Genomic DNA, 15,774 nt, shown 5'->3' with positions numbered 1-15,774 from the left:
TCAGCATAAACAGGGACAAAAGATGTCCCCATGACTGTACCGTTTAGCTGGAGGTAACAATCACCATTGAAATAAAAGTCGTTTTTTGTAAGGACATGCTCAGTTAAACAAAATAAAAAGGTGTTAAATCCAAGGCTATATAAGCATAACTTGTTTAGCCAGAAATCTAAAACCAATGAATCAGCCCTACGAGGAATGTTTGTATATAATGATTTAATATCCAAAGTGCACATGTAACATGAGGTTTTCAGTTGCATGTTCTGTACAAAATTAAGAAACTCAGTAGTTGCTTTTATTTGTGATTTTACACCAACCATCAAAGTCTTTAAATACTAAATTACAAAACCTAAAAGAGGCAAAGTCAAAGAACCATGACCTGAAAGTATGGGTATGCCCAGGGGACATGTAGGATTTTTGCATTTTGGGCAACATGTAAAAATATTGGGGAGAAGGATCAGAGACTGTCAAATGATGCAAGATATTTTTAGTAATAATTCCCTCATCTAAGGCAAGAAATAAGAAGGAATCTATGTCCTTCTGAAAATGTAATGTTGGATCCAAAACCATTTTCTGATAAAATTGTGCATCCATCAAGTCTTTAAGGACCTCTTGTACATAGAGATCCCAATCCCATACTACCACTGCACCCCCTTTATCAGCATTGTAAATAAACACCTTATTATTATTACATAAAGAATACAGTGCACGATATTGCTCAACGTCATATTTTTATTATTGTTCACATTGAATCTAAAAATTAAAATGCAAATCTTTTAACACTTTTTGGTGGAAAGCTGGCACATACGTATTCACAGGGGGGGAGAAAGAAGAACTTTTAAAAGTAAACTGGGAATCACCATATATATGTTTGTTAACAAAATATAACAATAAATTCAGTTTCCTGAAAAAGAAATCACATCAATAACCAAAACCTCTTCAATCACCGAATAAGTAGGAACAAAGCCAAGTCCCTTGTTGAGCACCTCTGATTCTGCCGCAGTGAGAGTTGCATTAGAAATATTATGTACAATCGACACTGCTCTTATTTGGGAACCATCAATTGGATCAGTGCAACCAACAAGCTTACTTCTTTTAAGATGTTTGACTGTTTAACATTTAAAAGGTTTCTCTTCTTAGCAACTGCAGAATCATTCACAATGTCAATATCTGTATCAATGGCAGAAGACGACTCCTCTGCCAAAATCTCAGTAAGCATTGCTGACCTTTTTTAATATAGATCTAGGTCTCTTCTTTCGATCCTTCCTATAATTCCAGTCTGGAGTTTGTACATCACGGTCCTTGGCATCCTTTAAGAATTTTATATTTTGCTAAGCTGTGTAGGATGATGAATACAAATATAGTTTGATTAAGTATTATTTACTATTTTTTTACTAATTATTGCTGAGTTTATGAATTCTGACAAATTATTTTATGTCTGGAGTATATCACAGTGATGATTTTTATAATTAAATGATGGAGCTATTTTTTATAAGTACTACACAAAGGACAATGATGTGCTATGGTAACCAAGTTTTTCAGAATGTTGTTTCTTTAAATGTCCTTGTTAGAAGTTGATCATTTGATCTTGCTGAGATGAGTGTCTAAGTACATAAGACTGTAATGGCAGCATTTTTACAAAAAGGTAAAAGGGACAAAGACTCTTAGTTTGAGAGTTTTTTTACAATAGTTTGAGTGTTTTTTTACAATAAATCTATGGAAGATTGCACATCTGACTGGATTTGGTGTGTTTTGTTTTTATTTAGGTACAACAATTGGCCACAGCAGTGCCATCCATCTACAGCTGAGACAAATTGCTAGCCTGCTGTGGTGGCAAAGACTGTTAGCTTAACTTTTTCTTTTTGTGGCTGGAAGAAGGACCATCTGTTCCATAGTCAGTCCAAATATGGTGCCTCTGTCCTGGGGAAAACAAGCAACAATGCCAGTAAAACTACCAGTCCACAAACGTTACTTTTTTGACAGAATAAAACACAGTAAAAAGCACTTTTAAACACTATGGCAGCCACACAACAGGAAAATGAACACATTTTCTCTACAAAAAGTATTTTATCTGATTAGTTAACATTATTTTAAAACTGACAAAAATGAGTGATACATTTAAAAGTACATTGCATTCTTGAGATAATCCCCTAAAACACAATACTCCTAGCCAGTAATTAAACATCCATAAAAACTAACAAAGTGGAAGGTTTCTCCCCCAATGGGAACTTATTTGTCCAGCTAAGGAAAGTAGAAGAAAACCATCAATCCTTGCAAGCTTCAGAGGAATGCACTCTTAGGTAGCAGGAAAGCATTGAAGGGCTTTGTGCCCATACTTGTCTTTTTGTCAGTTCAGCTTGAGCTGCTTGACAGTTTGGGTGCATGAAAGGTGCCTTGAAGCTTTGAAAGCTGGCTGTCTGTTATATCCATGGCAGGATGTAACCCACATAGCCAAGACAGTGATTAATATGATGAACATCATAAGTTCAAAACATTTGTCAGGCTGTGTCAAGGTAATGACAATATTCTTTAACTGAAAAGGAATAAGTTTAGGATCCATAGATTAAATCACTATGTTAAAGGCCTTACAGAACAGCAGAACAAAGATACATCACTCACTTTATAAAATTCAGTGATGCCACAATTAACTTTTTTGATCAATCTTTCAGACCTCTGTGCTACAGCTTGAGAAATAAGTTAGCTGTATTTATAGTATAGTTAAAAAATCTACAAAAAAAAGCAGGTAGGCAAGAACAAGATGAATGATAGCTCAGTATTTCTGCTGTACTGCACAAAGTACAATATCTGCGCAGTGTTGTTAGTACATTTGCATGTATTCTTCTCAATTTGCAGGCATTCAAATAGATACAATGGCCCTAAATATGGTACAGTGCTGCAAGAAACTTGTTTTAGACTGCTATAATGCTGCTGATGCTCCTTTTTTCCACTGCATGGCTTAGCATTTAAAATAGTGACACATCTGCATAACCCTCAAGTATATACCAGTTTGTACAGTATGTATTCAAATGTGGCTATTTTCCATGTATGTCTATGAATTGCTATACTACAGTGACACACAAGGACAGCATGCTGCTCAGCTAGGTTCTGCTGTACAATACCAGAATGTCTTGCTCAAGGGTTTGTGTACACTGCCTGTACATGTGTCCCACTTTGTGGTAATACTAGGCTGCACTACTCACAATTTAGAGTTCATGTTTCCGGTGTCAGTCACTGGCCACCATCTTGTTTTGCATACTTGTGGTGATGGCAACTAATGCTAATACTCCATGGTGAGCATCTGCCTGGTGCCCCATGGAAGGCAAAATCATGCTCCTTTAACTATACATTTAGTTCTGAAAGCAGCTCCTGGGACCCTACTTAGGTTCAGTTCAAAGGAAGGATGTCTGGTTTGAACTTGCTGAATTATTAACCTAGGCTACTGGCATCTGCAGGATGGGTAAGCAATGCAGGAACTGGTATGATAATCTGCAGTGCTACCACCCTGCAGATCTCTGGCAAGGAGAAGCAGAAGCTATGCAGGAATGTCACAGATAGCATAGCAAGTATTTGCTACTTTATACTGTTTTTCAAAATGTAGTCTTTAAACTTTTTGTTTTTTATTCATTCAGAGCAGTGTTCCTAATAAAGACTATTTCCTCTCACAGATACCAGACATACCAGGTAGGCTGTGATGGGGGATGTGTATGCTGTTTGTCTATATGTCATGGTACTGTTGCATACTGTGTGGTAATGCATAGCTGTTTGGGCTGACAGTATGAGCATCATATCAGGCTTTTGATATATGGCATGTATGTGTATGGCTGTGACTTAGTTGTGAAGTTCTGGACACAGTTTCAGGTTTCTGCTATCATGCACATACATGTGGGAGTGTAGATTTATACTTCTAAAGGTCCTTCATCAACAGCTATGTGTAAAGACAGTTTAACCTTTTTGGCATTCAGCATAGGCAGACTGAGAGGCCAGCCATGCTGGCTGCACAAGAGACAGCTGAAACCTTCAGCACAGTGAAGTTAGTTTGCAAATTACCTACTGACTTGTACTGCATTAACTATGTAATTTGAGCATGTACATTTATGTCATTTGTCCCATTATACCGTCTCGCTGCAGAACATAATGATGCCAACAAACTGCAGATGCATTATCTGCTAGCTGTGATCACTGGGGTTTCAACCTTTTCACCTGCTGCAGCACAGCTATCAGTGCAGCAGGAGGTGCAGGAGGAATTTAAAAGTACAGTGGCCAACTGGATAGCCATTAAAATGCAAATGCCCATCTTGCAATGCATTGTAGATGTGTTTAACCAGCAGGCTTCTGTCACTGGTCCACTGAAGGATATGGCCCTTGCCATCAGGCACCCTGACTTGTCTTAGCCATCTGATCAGTCACATTCTTCCTGACCAGTCAGTATCCAGGATGTTACTCATACTTTAACCTATACCAGACAGGTTCACTATTATTCTGTTGTGCCTCATCCCACGTACTGCGTATTGCAGACCCTTCCCCATTCCATCTGTCTTTGTCTCTGTCCAACCCATGAGTCCTCCTCCTAGTATATGAACATTCACCCCTGTTTACCTCTACTGTTTTGTGTTTGCTTGTGTGCCCCCACTGCCTATCTTTCCTCTTCTGTCTCCATCACACCCTCCTATCATGTTTTACATCTCCATATTTACAAAAATGGGTACCTGTCCTCACAAATAAATGACACGCCCTCCTCACCTACTTTTCCATTATGTATGGCTTGTTTTGCTTTGCCAAACTTTGCTTGCTATGTTCTTCCATTTCCTGGCAATTCATATGCCCTTTTCCTTCCCTTTCAATGAACTAATAATTGTCCAGCTGATTGGGCACCAGAGAGCAGGTGTTTAGACTACACTGCAAGCTACTACTAGGCATCTTTTGGTAACAGCCTGCTTCAGCATGTGCTAGTTCATGCTACCTGCTTCAGGTTTTTACTAGCTGGCACATGGCTCCTCCATTTTTCTACAACCTGATTACTTATCTGCTTTGTTCCATGTGGTCAATTTGCTCCTTTTTAACATTGTACTATTTTTCACTTCAGAGCAGCTGAGACATACAGTGTGTCACCATATGGATATTTGTATGTATTTTACATTGATATGTTTTGCAAGCTGTGTATCCCTGCAAATTCTTCTCATAATGTCCACATAAATAAGCATACTGGAGTGTATCCCTGCAAAGGCAAGATGTGTGGACTGTGTTAACAGAATTGCAAATATCCCTTTAATACAGGGAGGTGATAAGCATAGGCAGTGGATAAAGTAGGTTAACAGAATTATACAGATATAAAATTAACATTGATTTACCTTTACTGCAATTGTATTTGGGTATGTCGCATTCAGTGAGTTATTTTAGCTGTGCTTTGAATCTATAGCGGTACCTAAGTTAGATACAGCCCATACCAGTAGTTAATTATCCCACAGTGTCTGAAATTGTTGAATGGCAGTTTAAATGCAGTATGATGTTATCTTTTCCTGTACTATAGCCAGCGTTGTGGGATGAATGTTTATATGTGGCTGATTAAGTATTTGCTTAAGCATTTTCTGTGAACTAACTTAATAAGGATTTTTGTTTTTCCTTTCTCTCTTCCTGATGTCTTGTTCTATATCTGCTCTCAACTCTCTAGCTTGCCTACCCTCCACTAGGAAATAAGAACCCACCAGGCAACTAAGGACCCATCTTAATCTACCAGCTGTAACATCACCCTGTAAGTGTACCCTGTGCTCTTCCAAGAAAAGAAAGAAGAGAGTATGTGTTTTCCTCATACTGACTTTAAAGCTAATTTGTAGGTTGCTTATTCCTTGTTGTTGGTAATTATAAGCTTCTCTGCCTGGTCAGCCAGCAGCCATACACCCCCCATTTCCTGTAGTCAAAGTATAGTCCCACTCTTGCTTTACCACTACCCTCCTAGCCAAATAGATCATCTTTCTAGCCCTAGTCCAGCCTTCCCCAGAAACTACTACTGCTGTAATTCATTTGACTGTCCACTAGGTGGCACATTTTCCCTATCTTTTTTCTATCCCACCATCCCAGAAAATACTTTTTCTACTGTCTGCTGTCTATAACTTCCTACTATCGTACTTTCATACAACCCTGTTTTGCTGTAATTACCCATTTTCCTCCTTTAAATTCTCCCACTTTACTTCTTATTAATTCTATACCTACCTTAAATTAACTTGTCTCTAACAGTCAGCATTCCACTGATTGTTCACCACTCCCCTACCCTGCCGCCAATTTCCACCCGCCCCCAGTGGTCCTACATTTATTCCTGTAAACCACATCCCCATCACATCTGCTCCAATCTAGCAGCACACCTTATTAGCACTTCCCACTCTTCTTGACAAATCACCTCACCTGTTCATATTACATTACCTCCCTTCCATCCTTGTTACATCTTCTTAACTGTTGATACTACCTAACTCCCTTTTTTGTTCCACTTCTTAAACTAAGATAATGGCTATATTATCCATCCCAAGTCAATTCAAGTCAAATTTTCACTTCTGGCCTCACTCTTACCTCCTCTAACTATTGCTTATCTATTAACCTCCTACGAACAACCATTATACCCCAACCTTCTCTTCCCCTCCAAATTCACTTCCACACCACTACTATCTATCTCCCAAACCTACATCAACATCACATCTAGACCCTGCTATTTACAAGCCAAATATCATAGATTGGCCCATATTAAGTACATCAGTCTAAATATTAGAAAATCACTTTACTATTTCTGTAAGTTTCACAACCCTATAAATAGAATATACCTCCACTCCCTGCTAGATGGGGACATTCATCCTAACTCTGGCCCAAACAATACTCCTGCCACTGAACAAAGCAACTTTAACATCACTAGTACACAAGCTCCTATTAAACCTTCTAACTCACTCTATATAGCACATTTTAACATATGTAGCATTAACAACAAAATTGCCCACCTCAACACCCTCTTAGATATCTACCTATTTGACATCCTATGTTTATCTGAAACATGGCTAAAACCTACAGTTAATGATGGTGAAGTCACCCCACTGGTTACAATATCCTCAGATTAGACTGTACAAACAAAAATGGAGGAGGGTAGCAATCCTTTATAAAACAGAGCTACAAGTTACCACTGCAAACCTTAGACCACCTGTGTACAATAATGCTGAAATCCTCATTTCTAAATTTCAGGTCAACACATGTAAATCCATATACATTGCTTGTATTTGCCTTCACCCTGGAAATAACATTAATACCCTTGAAAATATTCTAAACTGACTGTCTATTAATCTTCCACAAGAAACTATAGTCCTTGGAGACTTTAATATTGACTGGAAGTCCTGTAGTACTGTACACCCTATCACTCATATTAACCTATATGGCTTCTCACAAACTATTACCTCCCCAACTAGGATCAATAAACCCAATAACAAAGAAAGCACCTTAGATTGGATTCCTACTAATTCTCCTCTTCAAACATAGAAAGTAGGAACCCTCCCTGATGATCAAAGTGACCACTCACTAACTTATATCATCAGACACAAAACCAACATAACTTACCCAAATACCTTTAGGACAATGCGGACCAAAAAATGTTTTAATCCTGAACTATTCCAAACAGAACTTAAACACTGTAATTGGTTACCGCTAAAATCCCTCCCACTAGATGAAGCAGTGGAATACTTTAATTCCACATTCTTAGCCATCCTTGACCATCATGCCCCATCACGCTCTATTAGAAATAAGCTAAACCTGCCCCATGGCTCTCAATAGCTACTAGGCAAAAAATCCTCCTCAGAAACAAATTTTGGGCTAAATGGCGCACTACTAAGAATTCTACAGACCACCAAAACGTATCCTCTTAGATAAAAAAACTTTTACTTCCAACTACAGCAAACCCACCAAAAGAATCCACAAAAGTTTTGGACTAGCATTAACAAACTATTACACCCAGGTCAGTCTATCACACCTAACCCTCAAGGCTCCAACCTTGAGAATCCAACACAAACTGCCAACGCCTTCAATTCTTTTTTCACAGATGCCATCCAAACTCTTGTTAGTCAACTATCTCCAGGTACCTCAAATCTACCAACCTCTCCTACTTGCCCACTTCCATCATTTCAGTTACAATCTGTTTCTACTTCCTTCATTTGCTCTCTTCTCCAAAAACTAAAACCTGCCACCCCCTCTGCTGACCAACTACCAGCAGAATACCTGCAAAAAGGAGCCAAAGCCATAGCCTACCCCATTTCCATACTGATAAACAGAACCATAAGAGAAGGAACTATCCCAACTATTTGGAAAATCTCTCACATTTCCCCCTACATAAAGGTGGTAACTCCAATGACTTTTCAAACTATCGTCCTAAAGCTCTACTTTCCCCGCTGACAAAAATAATGGAAAAATGCATCCATAAGCAACTACTTAACCACCTTATCCAAAATAACTTACTTGCCAACTGTCAACATGGATTTAGACCATTCCACAGTACCACCACTGCACTGCTATCCTTTACAGACTGCATTAACAAAAACCGTAACAACAATATTCTTTCCTCTGCAGTCTTTATAGATTTATCTAAAGCTTTCGATATGGTTAATCACCAGCTCATTTTAAATATACTGAAATCCCTTTCACTTGAACCTTCAGCCTTAAATTGGTTCAAATCTTACTTAGACAATAGACAGCAGGCTGTACTATGGGACAACAATCTATCTACACACCTCCCCATTTCCATTGGTATTCCTCAGGGCTCCATATTAGGCCCACTCCTATTTTCCATTTTTATTAATGACCTTCACCTAGCAATTCCTCATGCCACCTGTATTCAATATGCAGATGACTCCACTATAATTTGTTCAGCCACTTCTCCTTCTGAACTACAGTCCCTTACCCAAAAAGCATTTAATACAATAGAACAATGTTTTTTAAACCGCTGCCTCCTCCTGAACCTCAAAAAAACTAAACTTTTACTTTTTACTCCAACCCGAAAGTCAACCCCAGCTTATTTCATACTCATATCTAAGAACGGCACTCTCATATCTCCTGACCCAACCACCAAACATTTAGGAATAACTATAGATAGCAACCTGAACTTCGATACTCATATTAACAGCACAATAAAAACAGTCAACAAGAAATTGGGATCCCTCTATAGAATCAGACCCTTTCTTACACCATTAGCCAGGACTGCTATAGCCAGAACTCACTAACTCTCCACTCTATCCTATGCTTCACCTATATACACTAATCTCTCAAAACACAACCTCAACAAACTGGCAATTTCCTATAATAATATTGCTAGATTTGCCACTGGCTCTCCTTTTAGAACTCATCATTGTAGTAATCTAAAACAACTAGGATGGCTAGAGTTCCAAAATCAGCTTCTATTTCACCAGCTTGCTATTGCCCATAAGAGCCTGTATCAACCCACCAGTACTCCAACACTCTCTACTCTCATTACCCCTTACAACAATCTTAAGAATCTACACTCCTCAAATAAACTACTTATTAGTACTAGCAGATCCAACAACTTAGCAGGAGACTCTCTGTTCTCTAATACTGTCGGAAAACACTGGAACCTACTTCCCACTGAACTCCTATCTCTGTCCTCAATAACACTTTTTAAACAGAAACTAAAACTATTTCTTAGTACACATTGGTTATGCCCTTGTACTAACCCTGACTAACTCTCTTTTTACTTTATACTTATGAAAACTCTTCACCTTATACTATACTGTACTAACTACTGACTTCTCCTTAATGATCCATATAAACCATGATATTGCAATTTAAATCTATGTATATATGTATATAGTAAACAACTTTTTGTACATTACCTTTACTATTTGTATTATGCTCTCCATTAGTAGTGTACTTTTATTAACAACAGCTGAGTCAAGCTTGTACTGTTGCAACATTTATTATTATATTGTGTGGGTGCCTTGGAGCTTTTCTCCCCGGGCCTCTACTGAAAATGGACATGTATCCAGTTAGACTAGCCCGGTCAACAAATGTAAAATAAAATCAATAAAATAAATAAAGGAAAAAACAAAGAAATAGTGTAATTGAAATAGAGCCTGTTACGTGCCGAATGTCGATCATCCCAGTGTTAGTGAATGAAGTTTTTTAAATGCTGAATGAGAAGTGAAAAACTGAAAAAAGGTCTGCTCCTTAATGTCAACAGTGAGGAGCTCTCCTCCAGTCCAAATCTACAGCACATTATTTGTGATAAACTAAGTTATGATGTAATAAAACGTCAACAGCATAACATATGATCTTCTTGTTGCAGTGTGATTTGTAGTAGGACTACAAGCCATATGATCAACTGCAGGTGTCTCTGTAATTATCTATCAAGGTAATATATTGCTTCTTGAAAGTTGTTCAGCTCATTAAAAGTAAAATAATCTTAGGCAACCTTTTCTGCAAATCTGGAAATGACTGGATTACGCAAGTCACACTTTTGGTCTTATATGGATGAATTATGTACCTCAATCCACTGGTCCTTCTGTTACTTGCTGTATATAGTATTTCCAGATATACTTGTGTTCTATTAACTACATTCTTAAAGGCCATATATCCCAGCAACAACTTGCCTCTTAGTATCCTTTCCCATACAATGCATGGTTATAATGCAAACTCTTGTAGTGTATTTCACAGCCTTCAAAACAGGAATATGCATAGTGATTGAAATGCATTAGAACTGTAGGTCATATAAGATGGTTTGTACAGACGTGTGCTGAAGAGGTATTTTATAAAGTGCCACTGAAAGATGTAACCACATCATGCCCTACTGGATTAGAACAGAAATGTACCTGCACTATTGTAACTGTTTAGATGTATATATTTTAACAACGGAAAATGGAACACAAGAGGTTAACTTCAGAAAAATAGCTGAAATTAAATTACCTTATGACCATGTAATAAGAGAATGTTATCTTTCAGTTTCAGTGCAGTAACAGACACAATGTCTAGAACAAGAAGTTTTCTGTATTGTCTTGGAAGTGTTTTATTGTTTTATGACTTCCAGTATCTGCCTTAGATCTAAGAAAAGCCCCTGTCTATGTATTTTCACAGGTAGATGCTAAATGCTACCAGCTGCATCAGTTGGGGCTTTCACTTGGCATAGAGCCAGATGACAAGAAATGATGTCATTCTGCAAGCTATCCCAGCAGTAATAGTTGAGATATTAATTTAAGAACTCCCTGAGATATAGTATTCTGTATTCTGTCTTTGACCTGACAACGTCAAGATCCACTCATCACATCTGCCTTGCTTGCTCTGAAGTAAGTTGTGAGGGTACAGTAATACTTTTAGATACAGTCAGGAATATAGCAAAGCTTAGCTTAGATGTTTTTCTTTATTTATTTGAGACTGTCCTGCAATGTTGTTTTAAATATTTCCTGTGATTTTGAACTCTGATTTAACTGTAAGTGTATACTGAGTATTTTCTTTTTCTTTTATTATTTATTTTAAATATATTTAAACCTTTCATTGTGGCTGATCTTTGCAGAGACATATTTATGTTCTGACAGCACTTGCATATTTTATTGGTGACACTGTGTAAGCCACTCCTAATAACCTTGCTCTTGGTCAAACTACCATTTGTATTGATAGTAACATTACACAGTAAGATTGGACACCCTCTGTTAAGGGCCTTATTGTAACTGATAAAGAGGTGGCTGGTGGCAGTAATAACTACCTTACAGTCTGGGCAGAAGGGGCCATAGCTAGTAAACCTGTGCCAGCCTTTCCCATATGTGTGTGTGTGTGTGTGTGTGTGTGTGTGTGTGTGTGTGTGTGTGTGTGTGTGTGTAAAACAAATCTCTAGGAGTGTGCATGTCAGCTACGTGGGCAGGGACATGAAGCACTGATTGGACAGAGAGAGTGTTGGAGGTCTTGGCTCGGCCACTCAGCTGAGATCTCAATTCTATAGCTGTGCCAGTAGGGAGTCTTATTGGGGATCTGGAGAAAGAGGGAGAAACCAGTCCAAGACTGACTATGGTCTCTGTTCTTAAGGGAAATTACACTTGATACAGAGAGCTGCATCTGGAAATACTGTGTGTGTGTGTGTGTGTGTGTGTGTGTGTGTGTGTGTGTGTGTGTGTGTGTGTGTGTGTGTGTGTGTGTGTGTGTGTGTGTGTGCACCTGTCATCCTCCCAATGTACATCCCCTACTGGTGCTGGTGGTGAGGACTGAGGCTCCTTCACTACTAGGCCAGTGGTGGGGCATCACACCATGTATTTGAATAGCTTAAACAGCTTGTTATCTTGAAAATGAAAAGTACTAAAATAACAGACCCATACTCTGTAACACTGTTTTACTTACAAGCATTTTGTGTGTGTGTGTGTGTGTGTGTGTGTGTGTGTGTGTGTGTGTGTGTGTGTGTGTGTGTGTGTGTGTGTGTGTGTGTGTGTGTGTGTGTGTGTGTGTGTGTGTGTGTGTGTGTGTGTGTGTGTGTGTGTGTGCGCACTCGCATGCACACACGTGTGTATGTGGGTGTGTGTGTCAGTGAGGGGGTGTGATTAGAATATTTGGATCTTTTATTTCTGTTAGTTTGGACAACTGATTATTATTTAATGTGATTAGATTAAATAATCTTTGCTGACCAGTGAGTAATGCAGCTATTAATTATGCCTAATTTTAAAGTATCGTTTTGATACCAAATAAAATATTATATAGTACAGTAATGAAATGGTGATTGCCTTCAAAATAATCTGTAAGTCTTCAAAGTTCATAGTGATCTAAATACTTTCCAATCCAGATTTTCTTAATGTTGAATAAGAGGAGAAAAATCATTAACTGTGTGCCAAAAAAGACTCCTAAGACAATTACTGTTATTATACATGTTGTCCGTTTGAATACGGCTTATATAACATTGGGCATGCAGCACCATAATACCCATTCAACAACCCTGCGGCACTGTTGCCTAGGAATCATATTTTTTTTTATTCTGTAGACCTTATTTCTTCTCACTGTCCCCATTCACTGTGCATATTGTTTTAGCTCAAATTCAAGTACATGTTTATCTACTGTTAATCGATTTTTAACTCAAACAGAAAAAAATGCATAATAACAAAAATGTTTGGAAATAAATTAAATGAACTTATTTAAAATATGGTATGGTACCAAATCATATTGCTTATTAAAGCAGGATAAGTGCCACATAAAATAAAATGACGACAAAAAAGAATAACGATCATCTGTCACTTACCACAGACCAAACCCAACAAATAGAAAATTACAAGGATCCATCATGCCAAAATTATAATAATGCAGATAAATTATTCATAAACCAAGAATGTTAGACTCTTGTCAACATGTTATGAAATAAAAGGCCAGTTTGTCAAACCACCAGCTCAGATCAGGAGAGAACAATTCCTGTTTATTCACAATGAATCCAAGAGAACTCTCATCTAGGTGGGATTAAATGTCAATAAAGTATAGGAAATCACAGTGTGACAAGTTCAAACCATCCCATAATAGTAATGCATCTATAGTGTTCATAATTAGCAGACTGGTAAAAATGTTACATAGCCAACAAGGATTGTAAATCAATGTCACTGTTTCACAATAGCCACCCACAAAGTAGGCTTCCCAATGCCACCCAGTTTTGTAGTTAAAATGCTATTCCATCTAATATCTTTCACAATAGTTTGGAAAATGGAGTAATGCTTTGTGTCTCGCTAAAATGGAGATAATATTTTTCAGACTAAAAATTGAGATAGTGACAGCAAGAGCAATGGAGATGGACATATTCAGTCACAGTATCCTTAAAAAAAGTACATTTTGAAATTAACACAATCAGTTACAGTTTAGACAACCAGCCTCAAGACAACCACTGTATGTGTAATTTCATCCCGTTATTTGAGAAATTTTTTGTCGAGATGTTTATCAAATATTTAATTTAATAACCTAACTGGAATCAAATATATATAGTTAAACAGTGACCGACCTGTAGCTTAGTTGTGTTTTTAACCATCAGCAATACACTTTGTTTGAAGTAATGCCTGATTATACCTATTATCTTCAGACCTTTAATAAAAGAAAGACAAACACTACCCTGTATTCACTTTTAAGTCTGCTGGAAAGCTGAACCTGTTTTGTGACGGGGTTAATTGTTAGGAACCACATCACAACACAAAACTACACAGAAAAAGGACTTTTTTCCCATTTAATTTGCTGACAGCCTAGAACTAATGCATCAGAATTACATTATCCTAAGGGTTACTAATGTTGCCCTTCCACAAGACTGCAGTAATTCCAAGGCCCTTATAAAAAAGCACATTCAAGTGCTACAAGCTGGAATACACAGTCTTACTTATATAGCATGGCATCTCACTGGAGTGGAATGGAAAGAAATGCACCCTGAATGTGAGCCAATCCTGACTACAACTCAGGAGACCTAAGCTCAATTAGGGACTTAGGCATCTGATGAAGCTGGCATGGAGAATGGACATGCCTGTCCTGTGGGGTGGTCTCTCTGTGGATGCAGGTGGATCTTTCACAGAACCCTGGTAGAAGCCAGGGCTTGGAATGATGGCTGGGCTAGGTGTATGTGTGTTAGCCAGGAAGGCATGGCTGCCTTAGGACTCAGGGTCAGCATGTCCTCAGAGGCCAAACCTCATTATTTATCCAACTTACAGATGTAATGTCAAACATACTGGGGTTAGAGCTAAGGAGAAATCCTACTACAGGTCAGAGTATGATAGCTACTTTCCTAGCCACATTCACCTTGGAGGTATGTAGTGGACAGAATCCAGACAACCTGTATGCAGGAGTCAGACACCCCCATCATGCAAGTACCTCCAGAAGGGAGATCCCCCATGTGGGTTAAATCCTGCATGCACCCACAGTATGAAAATGTCCAAGGATGAGAGCATTAAAGAGCTAGGATAGAGGAACGTGAAGTCAAGTGGTAGCTGGTGTTGTAGAACCAAAAAACATATACACTGAATATGCAGAACCGTTACTCAACCTGTGAAACACATTTACATTAATGATATGCCATGCTGAATACCATCAGTACTCAACCTCCTCACCTTTCTTAAATGAATAATCTTATGATATTCATACCCAGAAATGTAATTTCTTTATTTATGTAAAATGTTATAGATACATCACAAATATTATTTGATTTTTAGATGATAAAATCATTAAATACAGAGAATTCAGATACACTAGCTTTACAGTGCTTGGCGACTGTAAAATGGCTTTAATATTATTTACCATGTGGTGTAGAGAGTCTGTGATCAGTGTGCCATCTTTTAAGTAATGGGTGTTGGTATAATCTTCTGACAACAGCATTCTTTGGAGAGAAAAAAAACAATATGAGAATGTGTGTTATGAAAGACTTATCAGTTAGAAGCATGCAAACATTACCAAGATAAAAGCTAAATAAAATCCATTGCAGTATGTTGTATCAGCACCTGCAGAAGGTGGAATGCATGACACAAAAGAAACAAAATATGTGAGTCCAGTACTTCCAACCAACCATTGTTATATAAGGCCAGAAAAAGGAGGAAAATTCCACTGTAGAAATATTCCTAGAAATAACATGGAGAGGTAAGCTAATATTAGAATTCTTAGGTCATGTTCCTTTAGGAATACTGTAAACAGGAATTTTTTAGAAGTGTGGGTGTGTTCTTCTTCAGAAACTTAAGTGAATTAAATGATTCATATATATATATATATATATATATATATATATATATATATATATATATATATGTGTGTGTGTGTGTGTGTGTGTGT

At 37.8% G+C, this 15,774-nt stretch overlaps 1 protein-coding gene across 1 annotated transcript in view; it reads right to left on the bottom strand.

Moving 5' to 3' along the window:
* Positions 1-15,774, bottom strand: part of ADAM33 (ADAM metallopeptidase domain 33) — an 897,076-nt gene that overhangs the window by 492,084 nt on the left and 389,218 nt on the right. Inside the window, exon 4 of the mRNA XM_044064075.1 lies at positions 15,250-15,328. Within this exon, the coding sequence (XP_043920010.1) occupies positions 15,250-15,328 (79 nt within the window). The remainder of the gene's footprint in view (positions 1-15,249; positions 15,329-15,774) is intronic.

This window comes from Protopterus annectens, chromosome 2.part2, assembly GCF_019279795.1.
Source record: "Protopterus annectens isolate FY-2018-M chromosome 2.part2, PAN1.0, whole genome shotgun sequence".
Lineage (NCBI taxonomy): Eukaryota > Metazoa > Chordata > Ceratodontiformes > Protopteridae > Protopterus > Protopterus annectens.
This window is presented reverse-complemented; position numbering and strand designations above follow the sequence as displayed.